General features: G+C 35.0%; 1 protein-coding gene across 1 annotated transcript in view; it reads left to right on the plus strand.

The window, feature by feature from the left end:
* SPAG16 (sperm associated antigen 16) overlaps positions 1 to 15,905 on the plus strand; it is a 910,587-nt gene that overhangs the window by 613,369 nt on the left and 281,313 nt on the right. Inside the window, exon 14 of the mRNA XM_059927392.1 lies at positions 4,448 to 4,513. Within this exon, the coding sequence (XP_059783375.1) occupies positions 4,448 to 4,513 (66 nt within the window). The remainder of the gene's footprint in view (positions 1 to 4,447; positions 4,514 to 15,905) is intronic.

Genomic DNA, 15,905 nt, shown 5'->3' on the forward strand with positions numbered 1-15,905 from the left:
ATGAACCCCAGTGCCCTTCCACCACTGCAGTAGAAAGAGAAAGAGAAACCTTTGTTCTGAAATGTAAGCAAATCCACTATAGGAGGAGGAGGGGAAGGACTTTAGACTTCCCACCACTGTAATGTAAACAAGTGCCTCAGGGGGAGATACCCCTAAATCTCTCCAGAAGTCTCCATCTTCAGGGTTGCTATTCAAGCATCTTTTGACATCCAAGTGCAGTACTCTGCTCAGAAAGCCTTGACCATATCAAAACATGAAAAGAATCATGGAGCATAATGTGTGAGACGGGAGAATGGTAAAGGATGAGGTCAGCTAGGCAGACAGAAGCCAAATAATACAGAGCCTTTGGAACTAAGTAAAGAGTTTAAAATTTATTCTAAGTGCAATGGTAATTGTTTGGATGGCTGTAGGCGGCAGCATGGCATGATCTGATTCAGGTTGTATTGATCACTTCAGTGGCTGAGAGAGAAATGGATGGCGAGTAGGGTGAGGGTGGGAGCGAGGAGATGACTAAGGGTGCTCCTGCTGTTCTCTTTCTCCATGTGATGATGTCCTGCACCAGAGTGGTGACAGAGGAGGAGAGCAGAGGTGGGCGGAGTAAGGGCGTATGTTGAGAAAGGAACTGATATACTGGATAAGGGGTGGGGTGGAGATAGGGAAAGAGAGTTCTTCTAATTCTCAGGTGTTTTTTTTTAATTTTTATTTTATATTGGAGCATAGTTGATTAACAATGTTGTGTTAGTTTCAGGTGTACAGCAAAGTGATTCAGTTATACTATACATGTATCTATTCTTTTTCAAGTTATTTTCCCATTCAGGTTATCACAAAATATTGAGCAGCGTTCCCTGTGCTATACAGTAGGTCCTTGTTGGTAATCAATTCTCAGGTTTTTGACTGCCTAGGTTTTTTGTTTGAGCAACTGGTGATGCCATTTACTTAAAGGGAAAGATTTGGCAAGGGTCAAGAGAGGCAGTTGGGAAGTAGTAAATCAAAAAGTCTGCTTTTGCATATCATGTCTAACATGCTGTATCATGCAGGTCACAAGCAGGAAACAGATGATACATGGAGTATACTCAAGCTGAATGGTTACAGAAATGTGAACAGGGTTAAGGGACCAAGCACAGCACCCAAACGCTAGCAACAATAGAAAGCTATTACTGCCACTAGGTCTGAAGGGGCTGGGGAAGGAGAACATTACTGAACAGTGTGAGCTGTAGCCATTGGAGAGGATCTGCACAACATAGGCAGTGGAATTAGGTAGAGGGCAGAGCCAATAAGAAAATCACAGCTGAACAGGAAGGGAGCTGAAGTGGTCATTTATCCATCTTCTATATAGTTCCACTCTTCCATATCCTGCTGGTGGTTTTCTCTTACTGAATCCAACCAGAAGACAGAGAACCTGAGAGCCCACAGTGATGTAGTTAGTAGAGATCAGGGCACAGAGCAGGGAAGTGCCACATGGGGAATGAATCTGAGAGACAAATAGAAAAAACAGCACTGATGCTGATAAGACTCCTTTGTGGGGTCTTTAAGGAGACAGATATGTAGCTAAGGGTAGAGATGTTGATTTGGACATCATCACTATTTCAGTGGCCTATCTAGCATGTACTAAGAGCTAATATTTGTAAGCTCTTACTCTGTGATAGGCACTGTTCCAACATTTCACATGCATTATCTCATTTAATTCTCAAAACAGACCTATAGGTTAAATATCATTATCTCATTGGACATGGGTAATAGCGTTTAACCTATAGATTTGTTTTGAGAATTACTTGAGGCAACTGAAGCACAGTGAAGTGAAGCAACCTGTTTAAGTTCACATAGCTATTTGGTAGCAGAGCCAAGAATTAAGTTCCAGATGTTTTTATCCCCAGAACCAATAATGGAAACCATTATTGCATACAGCTTCTCTAGGAGAATCAAATACTGGAGCAGTGACACGTTAGGTCACATGATTTTTTTTTTTTTTTTTTTTTTTGGTAAGACTCTTCCCTTTTTTTCATTTTTTCCACTTCTTTGAAAGAGAACAATTCTGACAAGAATTCATCAAAGAAGATATTCTGAAATTTAATGCCCTGGTGTGGGTATTGCTTTTGATTAAGGCTGTTTGAAGACTAGAATATTAGTAACCCACATATTCCCTGTACCACAAAAAAAGAGTAGATTCACTTTTATCTTGGAAACAAAGCTGGATAGAAAAGCTTTTTTAACTTTTCTTAATTCATGAAACATTTATCTTCGAGTCAGGTTTTGTTATAGCAGCACAAATGTGGTCCATCAGCATTTCCATTATAACCCCATATTTCCAGGGCTTTTCAAGAGTGCCTTAGAGATTCTACTTTGAATTAAAACTTGGCATTCAGGATTTGAATCAGAAAACTCCATTTTCCTTACCAATTAATCAAATAGTTGAGAGGTTCTCAGTTTAGAAGAGGACCAAACATAAAACTTTTATTAATGCAGAAAGTATTTTAAGACAAATTTACTAACAAATATTTTAAAATATTAACACTCACTATACAACTATAATATTATATAACGATTTATATTAGTTCTCAAAAGAATTAACCATAAACGCTCCTAAGATAATGTATGAAAGATAACCATAACATCTTATACTTTGCCTTTTTGGCTTTGTAAGTAATTTATCTCTACTTTAGGAATTTGGATGATTGGAAGTCCTCAGCATAATTGGTTTAATGTTATTAACAGTATCAAGATACTGAACCAGAAGAGCCTAGGTAGGGGAATCCTGAGAGGGTGCCAAAGTATTTCAACATATTTTTATGAATTTTAAATTCATGTGGGGAAATTTTGCATTCTATACAAAGGGATTAACAGCATGCATTAATTCTGTAAATAGATATTTGAAATATAATGTGCTGAATGCAATGGCAGTAATGAGGATTGAATAAGTTTAGTTACAAAGCCTTTCCGCTTAGTTCCAAGCTATTCCATGAATGTTCTGCAACAATGAGGGGGCATGATGATGACCCTGTATCTTTAATATCTCATTCTGCAGTCTTTTCTGTAATCTCTCCTCCAGCCTTAAATGGTTTAGGACTAAGTAAACACAAGGTAGTGAATGAAAGTAGGTGAAACCTTTTGAGTAAACCTGCTCTCCTTCTGACTGACATCTCTCCAGCCACACTGGCCTCCTTGCTATTCCAGAAACACACCAGGCAAACTCCCACATTGAGATTTGTTCTAGCTTTTCTTCTTCCTGGAATGCTTTTCCTCCAGATGTCTGCTTGCCTAACTCCCTTACTGCCTCAGTCTTGGTTCAAACCCTGCTTTCTGAGCGTGGTCAAACTCCATCACTCTACTTGATAATTGGATTTACCCTTAGCCCTTCAATCCCAGGACTCATGACACCCCTTACCCTACCTGACTTTTCTTCTTTCCACAATATTTACTATCTTCTAACACACTTTGTACCTTTTTAAAATATTTCTTATCTTCTAACACACTTTGTACCTTTGTACTTTCCCTCTCCCCCTGGAATGTAAGGTCAGTGAAGACAAGGTTCTTTGTTTTATTCACTGACATATTCTAAGCACCTAGAATTGTGCTGAACATATATTAATTGCTCAAAGATATTTGTTAAATGAATAATACACTGTTGAATGAAATCTGAATTTCGACCCATAACAAGAATCTACAAACAACATTCCAGATATAACTTTCTCTGTTCCCTGGTTCTTCTATGGGATTTGAGTTACTTCCCTAAGATAGGTAAGAATGCTTTTTGAACATCACTGTCGAAATGAAAGGTCCCACATTTAAATTCTTTTTGTAATGTGTTATGGGTCCATTTTTCTTAAAATTATTTAAACTAAAACTTGGAAATTTTGTGGTTAAATTGAATTTTAGTTTTAGCTATTGTTTGGAAAAGATGATCTGAATGGGCAAAGTATGGTTTTCACAAAACAAATGCTTATTTTCTGTTAAAAATACTACTGGGCACATTTGTAACATTTTTTTTATACTTGTAATGATATTAATACCAAACTGTGAAAGTTTATGAATTAAAATGTGATCTTGTGATTGAAAAGGAGAAAGAACCCCACACCCTCAGCAGTGGGGAAAATGTGGTGAAAACAAGGGCTTTCTCTAAGGGCTTCACTACTTGGCACCATGGCTTGAAAGCTATGTTAATTGCAGAATAGAATCAGTTAGAGTTCACCACCAGCTCAGTGGTATAAAAGTGAGGACCCTGGAATTTCAGTGTAGATACTGACGCTGTTGGCACATGCACCAGCACAGCCCTGTCTGATTCTGAATGGTAGCTGACAGCAAAAGCTAGCCTTTTCTCCCATGAGTATGTATTAGTTTTATTTATGGACTTAAACATTACTTTGAAACAAATAAGATCTGTTATCTTTCCTTTTCTTTTCACATATTAAATTGAATTTATTTGATTTGTATTTCTGCTTTGTTTTCTTAGGGTAAATGTGAGCAGTCCCTCTATGGTCACATGCATTCCATCAATGATGCCACCTTCACTCCTAGGGTGAGTTCAGTTCTCCCAATAATTTATTTTACTGCTTCACATATACAAATTCATTTTAATGAAACGAAGTTCCAGAGAAAACTGGCACATTAACAGGGTGAGAGAACAAATTTGAGAATTAATTATAACAGTGAAAAAAATATATATGTAGTATAGGGTTACAGAAGTTTAAAACACACACACTATACAGTGGTAGAAACAAGGAGGAAATCTCCTATTGTACTTAACTCCACTTAACCACATTTTTAAAAAGCTTTTTGTCTAATGTGGGCTTCAAGAAAGTAAGTGGGATATCAACTTGTAAATTTTAAAGTAAAATCATAAAATAATGAAAATGCTTGAAAGGAAACCTATAAAAAATGTTAAAGAAATAGGGGCTTTCTTCAGGTTAGAATAGAGCAACCTTGATTTGACAGTTCTTCAGTTCCTCATGGACAGGTTTCACATATGTCTTTCTTTATGTAAACTGATGACATAGCATAAATATTTATCTGCAGTTTGAGATATGTAGATATCAGGATGATTTCACCAGTGATGAAGATTGTTAAACATGGCTTTGAGTTTCTGTGCCAATTGGGGTTGTCTCTAAAAGAGTTCAGATAGTAATCTTGGAAGGATGATTTAAGTTTGTTCCTTCTCAGATGAAAGCAATTTGACTAGATAGATGACCTCTCAAGTCCCTTCAAACTCTATGATTTAATTATAGCTAACATTTTAATTTGGCTCTAAGTTCCCAGGAGAGTGTAAGTCTTAATTCCATACTCCTCTTTCTTTTCCAATTAGCTAAAAAAGAAATCTGATAGATCACCTACGTCTAACTTCAAAATGATGACAGCTTAGTCAAAACTCTATTACTATCATGCTGTTATTCTTTCAGAGAGAGAAAAATATTCACTAAAAATCATTTCTACTAAAGGAATGTTGTTTACCTCAACTGAAATTGTGCTGGTGTCGTCAGCCCTGGAATGTTCATGATTGGCTCAACTAAAATTAAATTCTAACAAATTTGTCTTAGTAAGGAATTTCCATTTGATTGACTCTATTGAGCCAATATATTATGGATTAGTTCTAAATACCAAGTAAGATTTTATTTCTAGCAGAGTATAGAACCATTTAAGCACTATGGACCCACATGATAGAATATTTATGCTAAAAAATCTATTAAGTGGCTTAGAGCTTCACATACCCTAGGAAAATTAAATAGAAGCTAAAATGAAGTAAACTAATATTTTGTAAGTCAGGCATTTATTTTGGTAAGCAATATCATAGCTGAAAAAGACGTACCATTTAACATCCTAAATAGTAAAATTAATAAATATGGAAATAGCCAAATTAGACTTACTCAGTCAGCAATCAAGGGACACATACGTTAATTATGTATATTTCAAAAGCAGGATAATGAATATGAGGTCCAGGTGTCCAGTATCAAAGTGGCTAACCCGTTTTTGCTTACACACTTTGTTCATACCAAAGGGACTATTACAACACTATTCCAAATCAATATCCCAAAGCCTCATTGAATTTTTCCATTAATTTATCTCATCTTCACTGGAAATAGTTAATAAACTATTAAGGAAGTGATGTTTTGTTATGATGAATGACACTCTTAAGTAAAATTTTCCATCACTCATGTCAACTGTTTTGAAAACTGTCGTATTTCACGTACCTGGTAGGGAATGTCAAGAGGGAGGAGGCAGCAGTAACTGAAAGACTTCCAGGATGTCTCAAGGACATGGCATCATGACACAGTACACATTCAAACCTCAGGCAAAGTTGTGGTCATAAATGCATTATGCGGTACATACATGGCAGGCAGAGATTTGAATTATTTAGTATTAGCTCTGCTAATTGTCTGATGCCTTAGGGATATGCATTCAAGTTACATTACCAGTTAAAAATGCGTTCAGCTGTTTACATAAACACAATTTTAGGAAAAGTCTACAATTTTACATTTGTAAGCAGAAATAAAAAATGTAAAACTCAGTGTTATCCAGCTAGCAACCAAGAATCATGGAAACAAATATACAATATACAGTATATATATATGGTTCTGTAAAGCTGTATAAATTGAATTTTATTTCTATGTTATAATATTAGGGCTCTGATGTCTTCATCTCTGACCGATTTTTCTGTTGGAGATACACATTTATTTAAAACCTCTTTTTAAAGTAATCTGTTAATGAAACACTTTAAGGACCTATGAAAGCTTTTTATTAGGTCAATTTTGTAAAGCAAAACCAAAATATTTTTTAAAAGTTGACAGTAATTGCTGGAATAATATTAATAGACACATACAATTCAATGTAAGTAAAAGATTTTTTTAAACTATGTAAAAATACATAGCAAGAAAATGAGCAGGGTATTCCTATCAGAGGGAGTCTCCCCGGCCTTCAGTTTTCCAGGAAATTGACCCATAGTCTGACTAGGGTAGGGATTCCATCAAGCCTTCTAGAAACTCTTTCTGGTCCTCTTCTAGAGTGATGTTATGGTGGGGTGGTTGTCCTTATCTCTCTGTGGACATTCCCAGCTGTTCTGAGAGACACATAGTCAGGATGCCTATGCTGTGCCGGCCTGGTGAGGCCAGGTGAACACTATAAATCAACTTTTAGAATACCAGTGCGTCTTTCCTTGGGAATATTTACCTCCATTTCACACATTCAAGCTGGGAATTTAGTGTCAATTCATTAGTTATTAAACGAAATTGAAAGGCTGTGTAGAATCAAAGAAACTACTAGTAGTTCTAGAGGTCTAACCAGCTCATGAAAGGAAACTTCAGACCTACCTCGAGTACTATTCTCACTTCTTTTAATTGACCTGTTGTTTTATTCAAATACTGTTATATTGATTATTTTAATGTAGAGGTGTATATCTTTATTGCAACTAATTATATAAAATATGGATATTTTGATTTTGAAGTGAATGATATAATATATAGCCTTAATAGAAGACTAGTCAAATTCTAACTTGTTTCCCACCTGTATAATTCCATGGAAACTGTAACTGCCGTGAATATGGTGAAAGAGAGTGAAGTCTATCAGTTTTATCTTTACAGCGGTTGGGAGTTTTAAACAAATAAGAGGGAAAGGGGTTTAATAGTAATTTGTAGAAAAGTAGATACCCCCTCTGTTGGCCTTGAGTCATGTGGAGGGCAAGAGAAATAATTTCCTGTTTTAGAGAACTTGAAGAAGAGTGTAACTATGAGAAGTAATTCAGGCCAAGGAGGTGAAGGAAGTGTTTGGAACAGAGAGTGGCATTACAGAGGAATTGTTTGATCACGTATATGGGTCATTAGAGGATGGAGCAGAAGGGTGTGTGAGAGAGAGGAAGGGTAATGGGATAAGATTAAGGGACAAACACAGCTCTCTGAAGATGAGAATCTATGTAATAAGGGAAAACATGCTGGCCTGGACACCTATCAATAACAGAAATAAGTATAACAATCACATTCTGCATGTCAAAATGACCATAGAATCAAAATGACTATATCAAAATGAAAAATCAAAAAGCCAAATACTCATAAAATATGATAGTATAGAAAAAAGATTAAGTCCACTCTGCATTTCCTAGCCCTAGGAAATGCAGAGTGGACTTACCCTGAGCTTCCTATCCACAGGTATAGGAGGTTATGGATTCAAGTTGTCTGATTAAGAGTTGCCCCAGGAAGTGTGGGCTAGGTCAGCTTTAGTTCAAAAGTCATTGTGGGTAGATTGGACTTTCAGAATTAAGTCATGGATCATGGATCAAATGAGATATTTTAAAATCAAAATGTGCCATAACCCCACTGAAGTCCTAAGGTAGATTCACTGCTGTGCTTCACTACTGGAAGCTCCCGGTCACTCTCCCTCATTCTTTGAAGGCTAGAGTTCCTGAATCACCGTCTTTCCCTACACATATGGCCCATGCAGCACTCTGATCACCTTCTTGTTGACCACTTTTCCTCCAACACTTCTTTATCCTCAGTCGCATACTCCCAAAGTCAAACTGCGAGCACTTTGTCATTAACTGTAAATGCATCACTTCCAAAATCTCAATTTCAAGCATTGCTTTTCTAAAGATACGTGTCTTCCAGCTCTAAGTAAAGCCAGTACAATATTTCCACTTCATTGAGAGCTCTAATCAGCTAAAATCTTACTCAGCATCTTATCACCTTTCTGCCTTCACTTACCATTTTATCCCAGCCTGGGTTCCTCAGTTGTCATTCTGGCAATTCCACCACAAAGGACTTTGGTTCAATTTGACCTCATTTTTTCTGCAGTGCTTAACTGGCAAATCTACATTCTTTGGCCTATACTGGGACAGACTAAAAAACACTGGAGGAAACTATACAAACAAACTGGTTTTTTTCTTTAAATGAACTTTAAATTTCCCTTTCCTTGTTTCATTATGTATTATTTGAGTTCAGAGGTATGTATATCTATATCTATATCTATATATCCATAATTTCTTTGACTTTTGAGTGGTGGTATTATTTCTGCATTATATCTTATTCCTCCATGTTGCCCAGAAGTCTCCCATATCATTTTCTCCTCAACCATTCAAATATGAGCTCCAAGTCAACAACTCCCCTGAAACTCTCTGATTTCCATATTGTTTCATCTAATGACCATTTCTCCATTATTATTAAACTTTACTTTTCATAGTTACTTTTAAAACCTTCTTCTTGAATCCTGAGAAGTAAAATCTCACTGCTTTTTAAACTATTGTTCTGGATCCTTCTCTACTGCCTGACTCCCAAATACTAAACTGTATCAAGACTCAATCTTAAATCTTATTCTCTAGCAGGTTCTCTTCTTGCATCATCTCACTCAAACCTGTGGCCTTTAATTTCATCTGCATGTGATGATTTCTAGGTAAATCCCACTCTGTACTTCAGACTCACTGTTAGCTATTTTGCATCTCAGCCTAAATATCTGTATCTCATTTTAATATGCTAAAAATGAAACTATTGCTTTCCCTTTCTCCTAACTCGTTCCTTTCCCCATCTTTTCATTAGTCATTGTGACCCTGTTAATCCCAATGCAGAAGCAGAAGGATCAGTCATGGTTCACAATTGTCTTGGGGCTTTCTGTCTGTTCACTTTTTAAAAAAAATCTCTCTACACTGGAAAGCAGTAAAAAGGAATGAGAAAAAGGACATTTTAAATCTTGTTTGGCTCAATAGCTCCAGCATCTAGTATAGCTTATTTTGCATACTTAATATTAAAAAATGTGATGAATAAATGCAGAGTTTTAGACAAATGAAAGCACAAGGATTTCATTACAGCATTGTATCATTGCATCTTATTTATTTCAACTTTACTGGCTTTCAAAGTCCTGTGGATATTGAACTGCAAGACACAAACTCATTTATTGATAATTCTCACAATAGATTAGTTGCTCCTTAGAAAGCTTCTATAAATCATAGTGTTCCATAACTTTGGAGCACTGGAAAATTACCCAATTGCAGTTATACTTGTCTCCTAGTACATTTTAGATCCTGGCTTTGCCATTCACAAGATGTATAATCTTTTTTTTTTCTCATTAATTTTTTTTCCAAACTGATGCAAAATATTTATTCCAAGTTAGTTATTTTATGCAGTAGTTTTCCCCCTCAACAGACTTGTGATAACCACATCTTTTAAATCTGTAAATAATGTTATCGAAATAATCTTAATCTTTGATATCTCACAAAAATGTATATTTTACAATCCACCATGAATATCAAGGCTGCAAGAATAACACATTTCCTATATCCAAATATTTTACAGCTGTACCCAGAAAGAAAAAAAAAAAAAAGGGAAAAAACCATATATGCTGGGTTAAGGGCTAACGTTACCCGAGCAGCCAGAAGTAAAATAAAGTATCCAAATTATTAGCATTAATTTAATACAATTATAACTTCAGTAGTCACTTTGTCATTGACAGTGATTGCTTGAGCACAGGACTGAGTGCCCCAAGGGCTGGTAGTAGAAGCTGCTGCTGCAGACCAGTGTCTCCTCCTCCCTGCCCTGCCAGCTCCCACATGTGTATCGCCCCATATATACCGTGTGTATGTATGTGTATAGTTGCTTTACAGTGTTGTGTTAGTTTCTGGTGTACAGCAAAGTGGATCATCTATATGTCTATATATAGCCCCTCTTTTTTGGATTTCCTTCCCATTTAGGTCACCACAGAGCACTGAGTAAAGTTCCCTGTGCTATACAGTAGTTTCACATTAGTTATCTATTTTATACATAGTGGTGAATCATCCGACTCCCCCCCCACCACCCCTGGTATCCATACGTCCATTCTCTACGTCTGGGTCTCTGTTTCTGCTTTGCAAATAAGTTCATCTGTATCATTTTTCTAGATTCCACATATAAGCAATATTATACCATATTTGTTTTTCTCTTTCTGACTTACTTCACTCTGTATGACCATCTCTAGGTCCATACGCGTCTCTGCAATTTGCACAATTTCATTCCTTTTTATGGCTGAGAAGATGTATAATCTTGAGTAAATCATTTAGTTCTTTTGTAAAAATGAATGATATAAAGAACAGTGAATATTAGATAATACATATAATGTGTTTAACATAGTACCTGGCAAATCGAAAATGCTATTACTATCACTTCTACTCCTACCACTCCTACTGTTACTATCATTATTATTATTACTACTACTACTATTATTCTTGGAGCTAATATTTCTTTCTAGCCATTTGTGTTCAAATAAGTAGACATAAATAAAAGAACAACCACACACAAATATATGACTTTCTTCTATCCTATAATTTAATTTTATTTAATATAATATAAATGTTATAAAGCTGCAGTATATATTTCATACTTTAACAAAAATAAGAAAATGAAATTCTAAAACTATTCTAAATAAGAAATTATGGAATTGTATTAAACTTGAGCTAAATTCCATTAAAAAAAAAATGGGCATAAACCTCCATAGGAGTATTTTGTCCATTTCATATCATAGTATACCATTTAATAATTAGGCAATTAAGAGTTTTAAATGTGATCTGGAATAGATTAATTGCTTTTCCCAAGTTACTAGTATGTGGATATAAATGCATTAATTATCTTTTTAAAAAATCATGAAAAAGTAAATACTGCAATTGCCTACCTAAAAAGTTATCCTCACTCCATTTTAGCAAAGGAAGCTCAATTTCTGATATTCTGAATTTTGTTTATTTTTAACCAATCTCAAACAGAAAGTGCTTAGTATCCATCTTTGGCCATTTTATATAAAGAAATACAAATAACATTTAGGTCATGCAGCCATTGATCTTCTGAAGGGCAAATGATGTCAGGCAGTACTTACACACCAAAAGAATTTAATTTTGTTTACTTCTTTAGCAATACAACTTGATGTCAACTACCATTTAGCTGGGCCAATAATATTGATATTTGATGTCAGTTCTTATTCATTACTGCACCTAGATGATGCATAAGTCAAAACTTTTAGATATATGGTGAAAAACACTGAAGCAGGTTCTATCTGGGGAAACTGGAGACAACAGCAGAACAGAAAATTAAAGCATGTGGAACATGACATTTTCATTTTATATAATATTTGATTTCAATAATTCCTACATATTAAAAATTAACTTCATATCTTTTAAACTAATGCCATAGTATATATTCTTAAACTAAATCTTTTAGAAAGTAACCTTCTTGCCCTAACATTTTGTGAAGGAAAAATAATTTTTGATAGAAAAATGTGACACAAACAAAAGTGAAGGATAAAAAGTTTGTGTAAGCAGATATTCAGAGATTAATTAGAGAATATTTTTAAGTGTAATAAATTGATAGAGGTTCTTTAGTTCTACTTTGTTTTGTTCTCAGAAATTTAACACTGCATATGACAAAGAAGAAACAATACATTTAAGATATTACCCTGTCGCCAAAGTTTAACCTTCAATAACTTCCCTAGTTGGATAGAGGTGATTTCTGCATTTGTAGTTTTCTTGATGGTTCCAAGAAAATTAGAAACAACATGATCATGCCATATTTCTTGACTTCTTCTTTGACTATGAAAGTGATAATTTTTTTTTTAAATTGTTTTTTTTTAAAATTTTATTTATTTATTTATTTATGGCTGTGTTGATAATTTGTGTGTATGTGTATATCTATATATCTATATATATACATATATAGATATTCTTTAGAGGACTTAAAATATTTTGGCATATATAAAAAGTTTAATAATGGAATTTCAACGTAGCTCTTTACTGAGCACCTACTATGTCCTGGACACTGCTCTAAATATTAAAGGTTCAGCAATGAACAATACCAAGTTCTATCCTTATGGACCTTATATTGTGGTAAGAACCAGAGACATTAAACAAGTAAACACATGAATAGTCTCATGAATAATAAGTGTTATCTATCCAGAATCAATTAGGGTAAAGAGTCATGAGGTAAGAATTGAAGCTTATAATGAAATGGTCAGAGAAGGACTCTCTGAGAGAATGACATTTAAGAAAACCATGCAATGATTTTAAGGAAAACTCAAGCAAAGGCAACAGCAAAGGCCAAGTTCCTGAGATGGTGGAGGTGTGGCAATGTTAGAAGAACAGGGCGCATGGAGTGGACAAGGATTAGATGAAGCAGGTGGAATATCTTACATCTAATAGATAATCGTTAACTTAGGTCGTTCTTATTGGTTAAATGTGGAATGGTTGAGGCCGTTTTAGAGTAACCTCATAAATGTTTATTTATACAAAAATGCCCTGGCTATGAGAAGCACAATAGATTCTTTTGGCTGAATAATACCTTAATATTTTTTACCCCATCGCCCTTGGCATAATTCTTGGTACAGAAAGTAACCAATAAATATTCATTGATTAGGAAATATTAGAAAGCCAACACAGGTCAGAACTCAAGTGGTATTTTAGAGGACATTCTTTGGACAATGTTTGCTGTGATATGATTAAATTTATTTTATCCTATTGATCTTAAAGTATTATTTTAAAATTTATGACACGTTTCAGATTGTCCATGTTTGTTTTGAGCATACAGCTGCCAAAAATTGTTCAAAATATATTTACTACTTTTATAAGAAACAGTGTCACTGCTCAGAGTATTTGGCCATTTAGGCAACTGGTCTTCCAGTACAATGAAGTCTTATTTAAGTGATTTTCACAGTACAAAAATGTTTTAAATAATATCAAAATATCAATATAAAATTATACATTTTTCTCTAGTCATGATTAATTGTAGTCAGTCTAAACTTGCTTGAGATTTAAAAAGTTTGAAAAACTACATGCATGGTAAATAGCATGAGTTTTTCAAGAGCTCGTTTTACATATATGAATAATGCCTAATGTATCATACATTATCCCTGAATCACATAATTAGAGCAAAAAGAATTGTCACACCAATTTACTCATAAGCATAATGACAAGAAAATTTAATTATCCCCTTTAATGTGATTTTCTCCACTTAATTTTGTGTTTGGGGGTGAATGTGACCCTATGAATCCATACTTCAAGAAGTAACTGCTATAAAGATGCAGACCTACTAGAGAATGGACTTGAGGACATGGGGAGGGGGAAGGGTAAGCTGGGGCGAAGTGAGAGAGTGGCATGGACATATATACACTACCAAATGTAAAATAGATGGCTAGTGGGAAGCAGCCACATAGCACAAGGAGATCAGCTCGGTGCTTTGTGACCACCTAGAGGGGTGGGATACGGAGGGTGGGAGGGAGATGCAAGAGGGAGGAGATATGGGGATATATGTATATGTATAGCTGATTCAGTTTGTTATAAAGCAGAAACTAACACACCATTGTAAAGCAATTATACTCCAATAAAGATGTTAGAACTCTTAGTAAGTGCTCTGTAAATATTTGTGGAAATGATTTAGGTGAATAAAAAAATCAAATCTTGTTCTAACAAGGAGAGAGACTGGTTTGACCGGATATTTCGCAGTCTGCGCAAAAGTCAGCTGTTAATGTGGACATCCAGGTTCCAAACCCCTCTCTGACCTCTAGTAACTGTAGCAGAAGACTCATATTTCTCTGATTTTCATTTCCTGCCTTGCCCCCTTCATTACTCTGGGAATATAGAAGGACTGGCGTTCTCCCTTGATGAAGGACAACAGATTAATAAAGTTAAGTGTCTACATCATTTAAATTGCCATCCCTGGTATATTTCAAGCGTAACATCAACTGTGACTAGTTTTTACTCTTCAGGGGGTCCTCTGATCTCCAGTTCCTTATGTAAATTAATGCAAAACTGCTCCAGTAGTATCACGTGCTATTCATTTCAAACTCCAAACGGAATGTGCTATTTCTTGATTTGGCAAATGGAAAGAACAGAGTGGCAGTGTGCTGAGTTACAGGTTAACAGAATATTAGTACAACCTGGGATGAAGAGCGCTGGGAAAGAAAGCATGGTGTTATTCTCAGGTCTGTTGAATCAAAGATTCATTTATATCTATTTTGTTCTCATGTATAAATCTCTCTAAAATGTAAAGTTATAGGAAAATATATTTTATTTCATTTAGGAGGTTTACAAATTATTTTCAACAGATGACTCCATATCTCATTAAGGGCTTAGGATCATGTCTTATCCATTTCTGTTTTGCATCTCTCCTGTCCTCTCTCCCTCACCACACTCCATTACCTGGAACTGGGTCATTCTAACACGGAACACTTATCTGGTAAATATTTAATCAATGACTAAATTTTATCAGAGTCCTTAAAAGAAATTTCATCATCTTTTAAAATTATGTACAAATTTCTTTCTTCAGCTCATCATAACAAATGAAAGTAGACTAGTGGAGGGATAGAAATGTACTATTCTGGGAAAAGGATGGCTTAGAGCAGCTTGATTAAATGGATCAAAAAGTAGTAAAAGTTTAGCAGTTGACAAACTGGTTTTTAAAAGCATTTGAATGTCCTTTAATTCACAAATTAGAAAACCCATTAGTGTGGGTTTTTTAGGAAGTAAGATTATCAGTGCAGGCTTCATTCAAATGTTAATTAATATGGGCATATGTGCTTTACTTAAAAATGGTTGTTTAGAGAAAATAAGTTCATGGGCAGAGGCAAAGAACTCTCAAGTTATAAGCATTTCAAGAAAATATATGCTCTGTATGTGTGTAGTATGTGTGTGAATTACTCAAGTGACCATATTAATTATACATATATGTGTGATATTATAATTGCTTAAACATTGGATGAGAATTCTATTGGCATGTGTTAGTTAAATCTTAAATTTATTTTCCAGTTTAACAGGGAAAGTGGCAAGAAAATATATAAAACTCTAAGCTCTATTCAGGCTTTTCATTGTCTGGCCATGTTCACTAATGAGCCACGTTCCCCTCCCCCTCCCCCAATATCTCGTATTTTTACCCTCAAATTATGCTAGTTCCAAGGTCACTATGCCAAAATTAAATAATAATGTGCATCAA

The sequence above is a fragment of the Balaenoptera ricei genome, chromosome 7 (genome assembly GCF_028023285.1).
Source record: "Balaenoptera ricei isolate mBalRic1 chromosome 7, mBalRic1.hap2, whole genome shotgun sequence".
In the NCBI taxonomy this organism is placed as follows: Eukaryota; Metazoa; Chordata; class Mammalia; order Artiodactyla; family Balaenopteridae; genus Balaenoptera; species Balaenoptera ricei.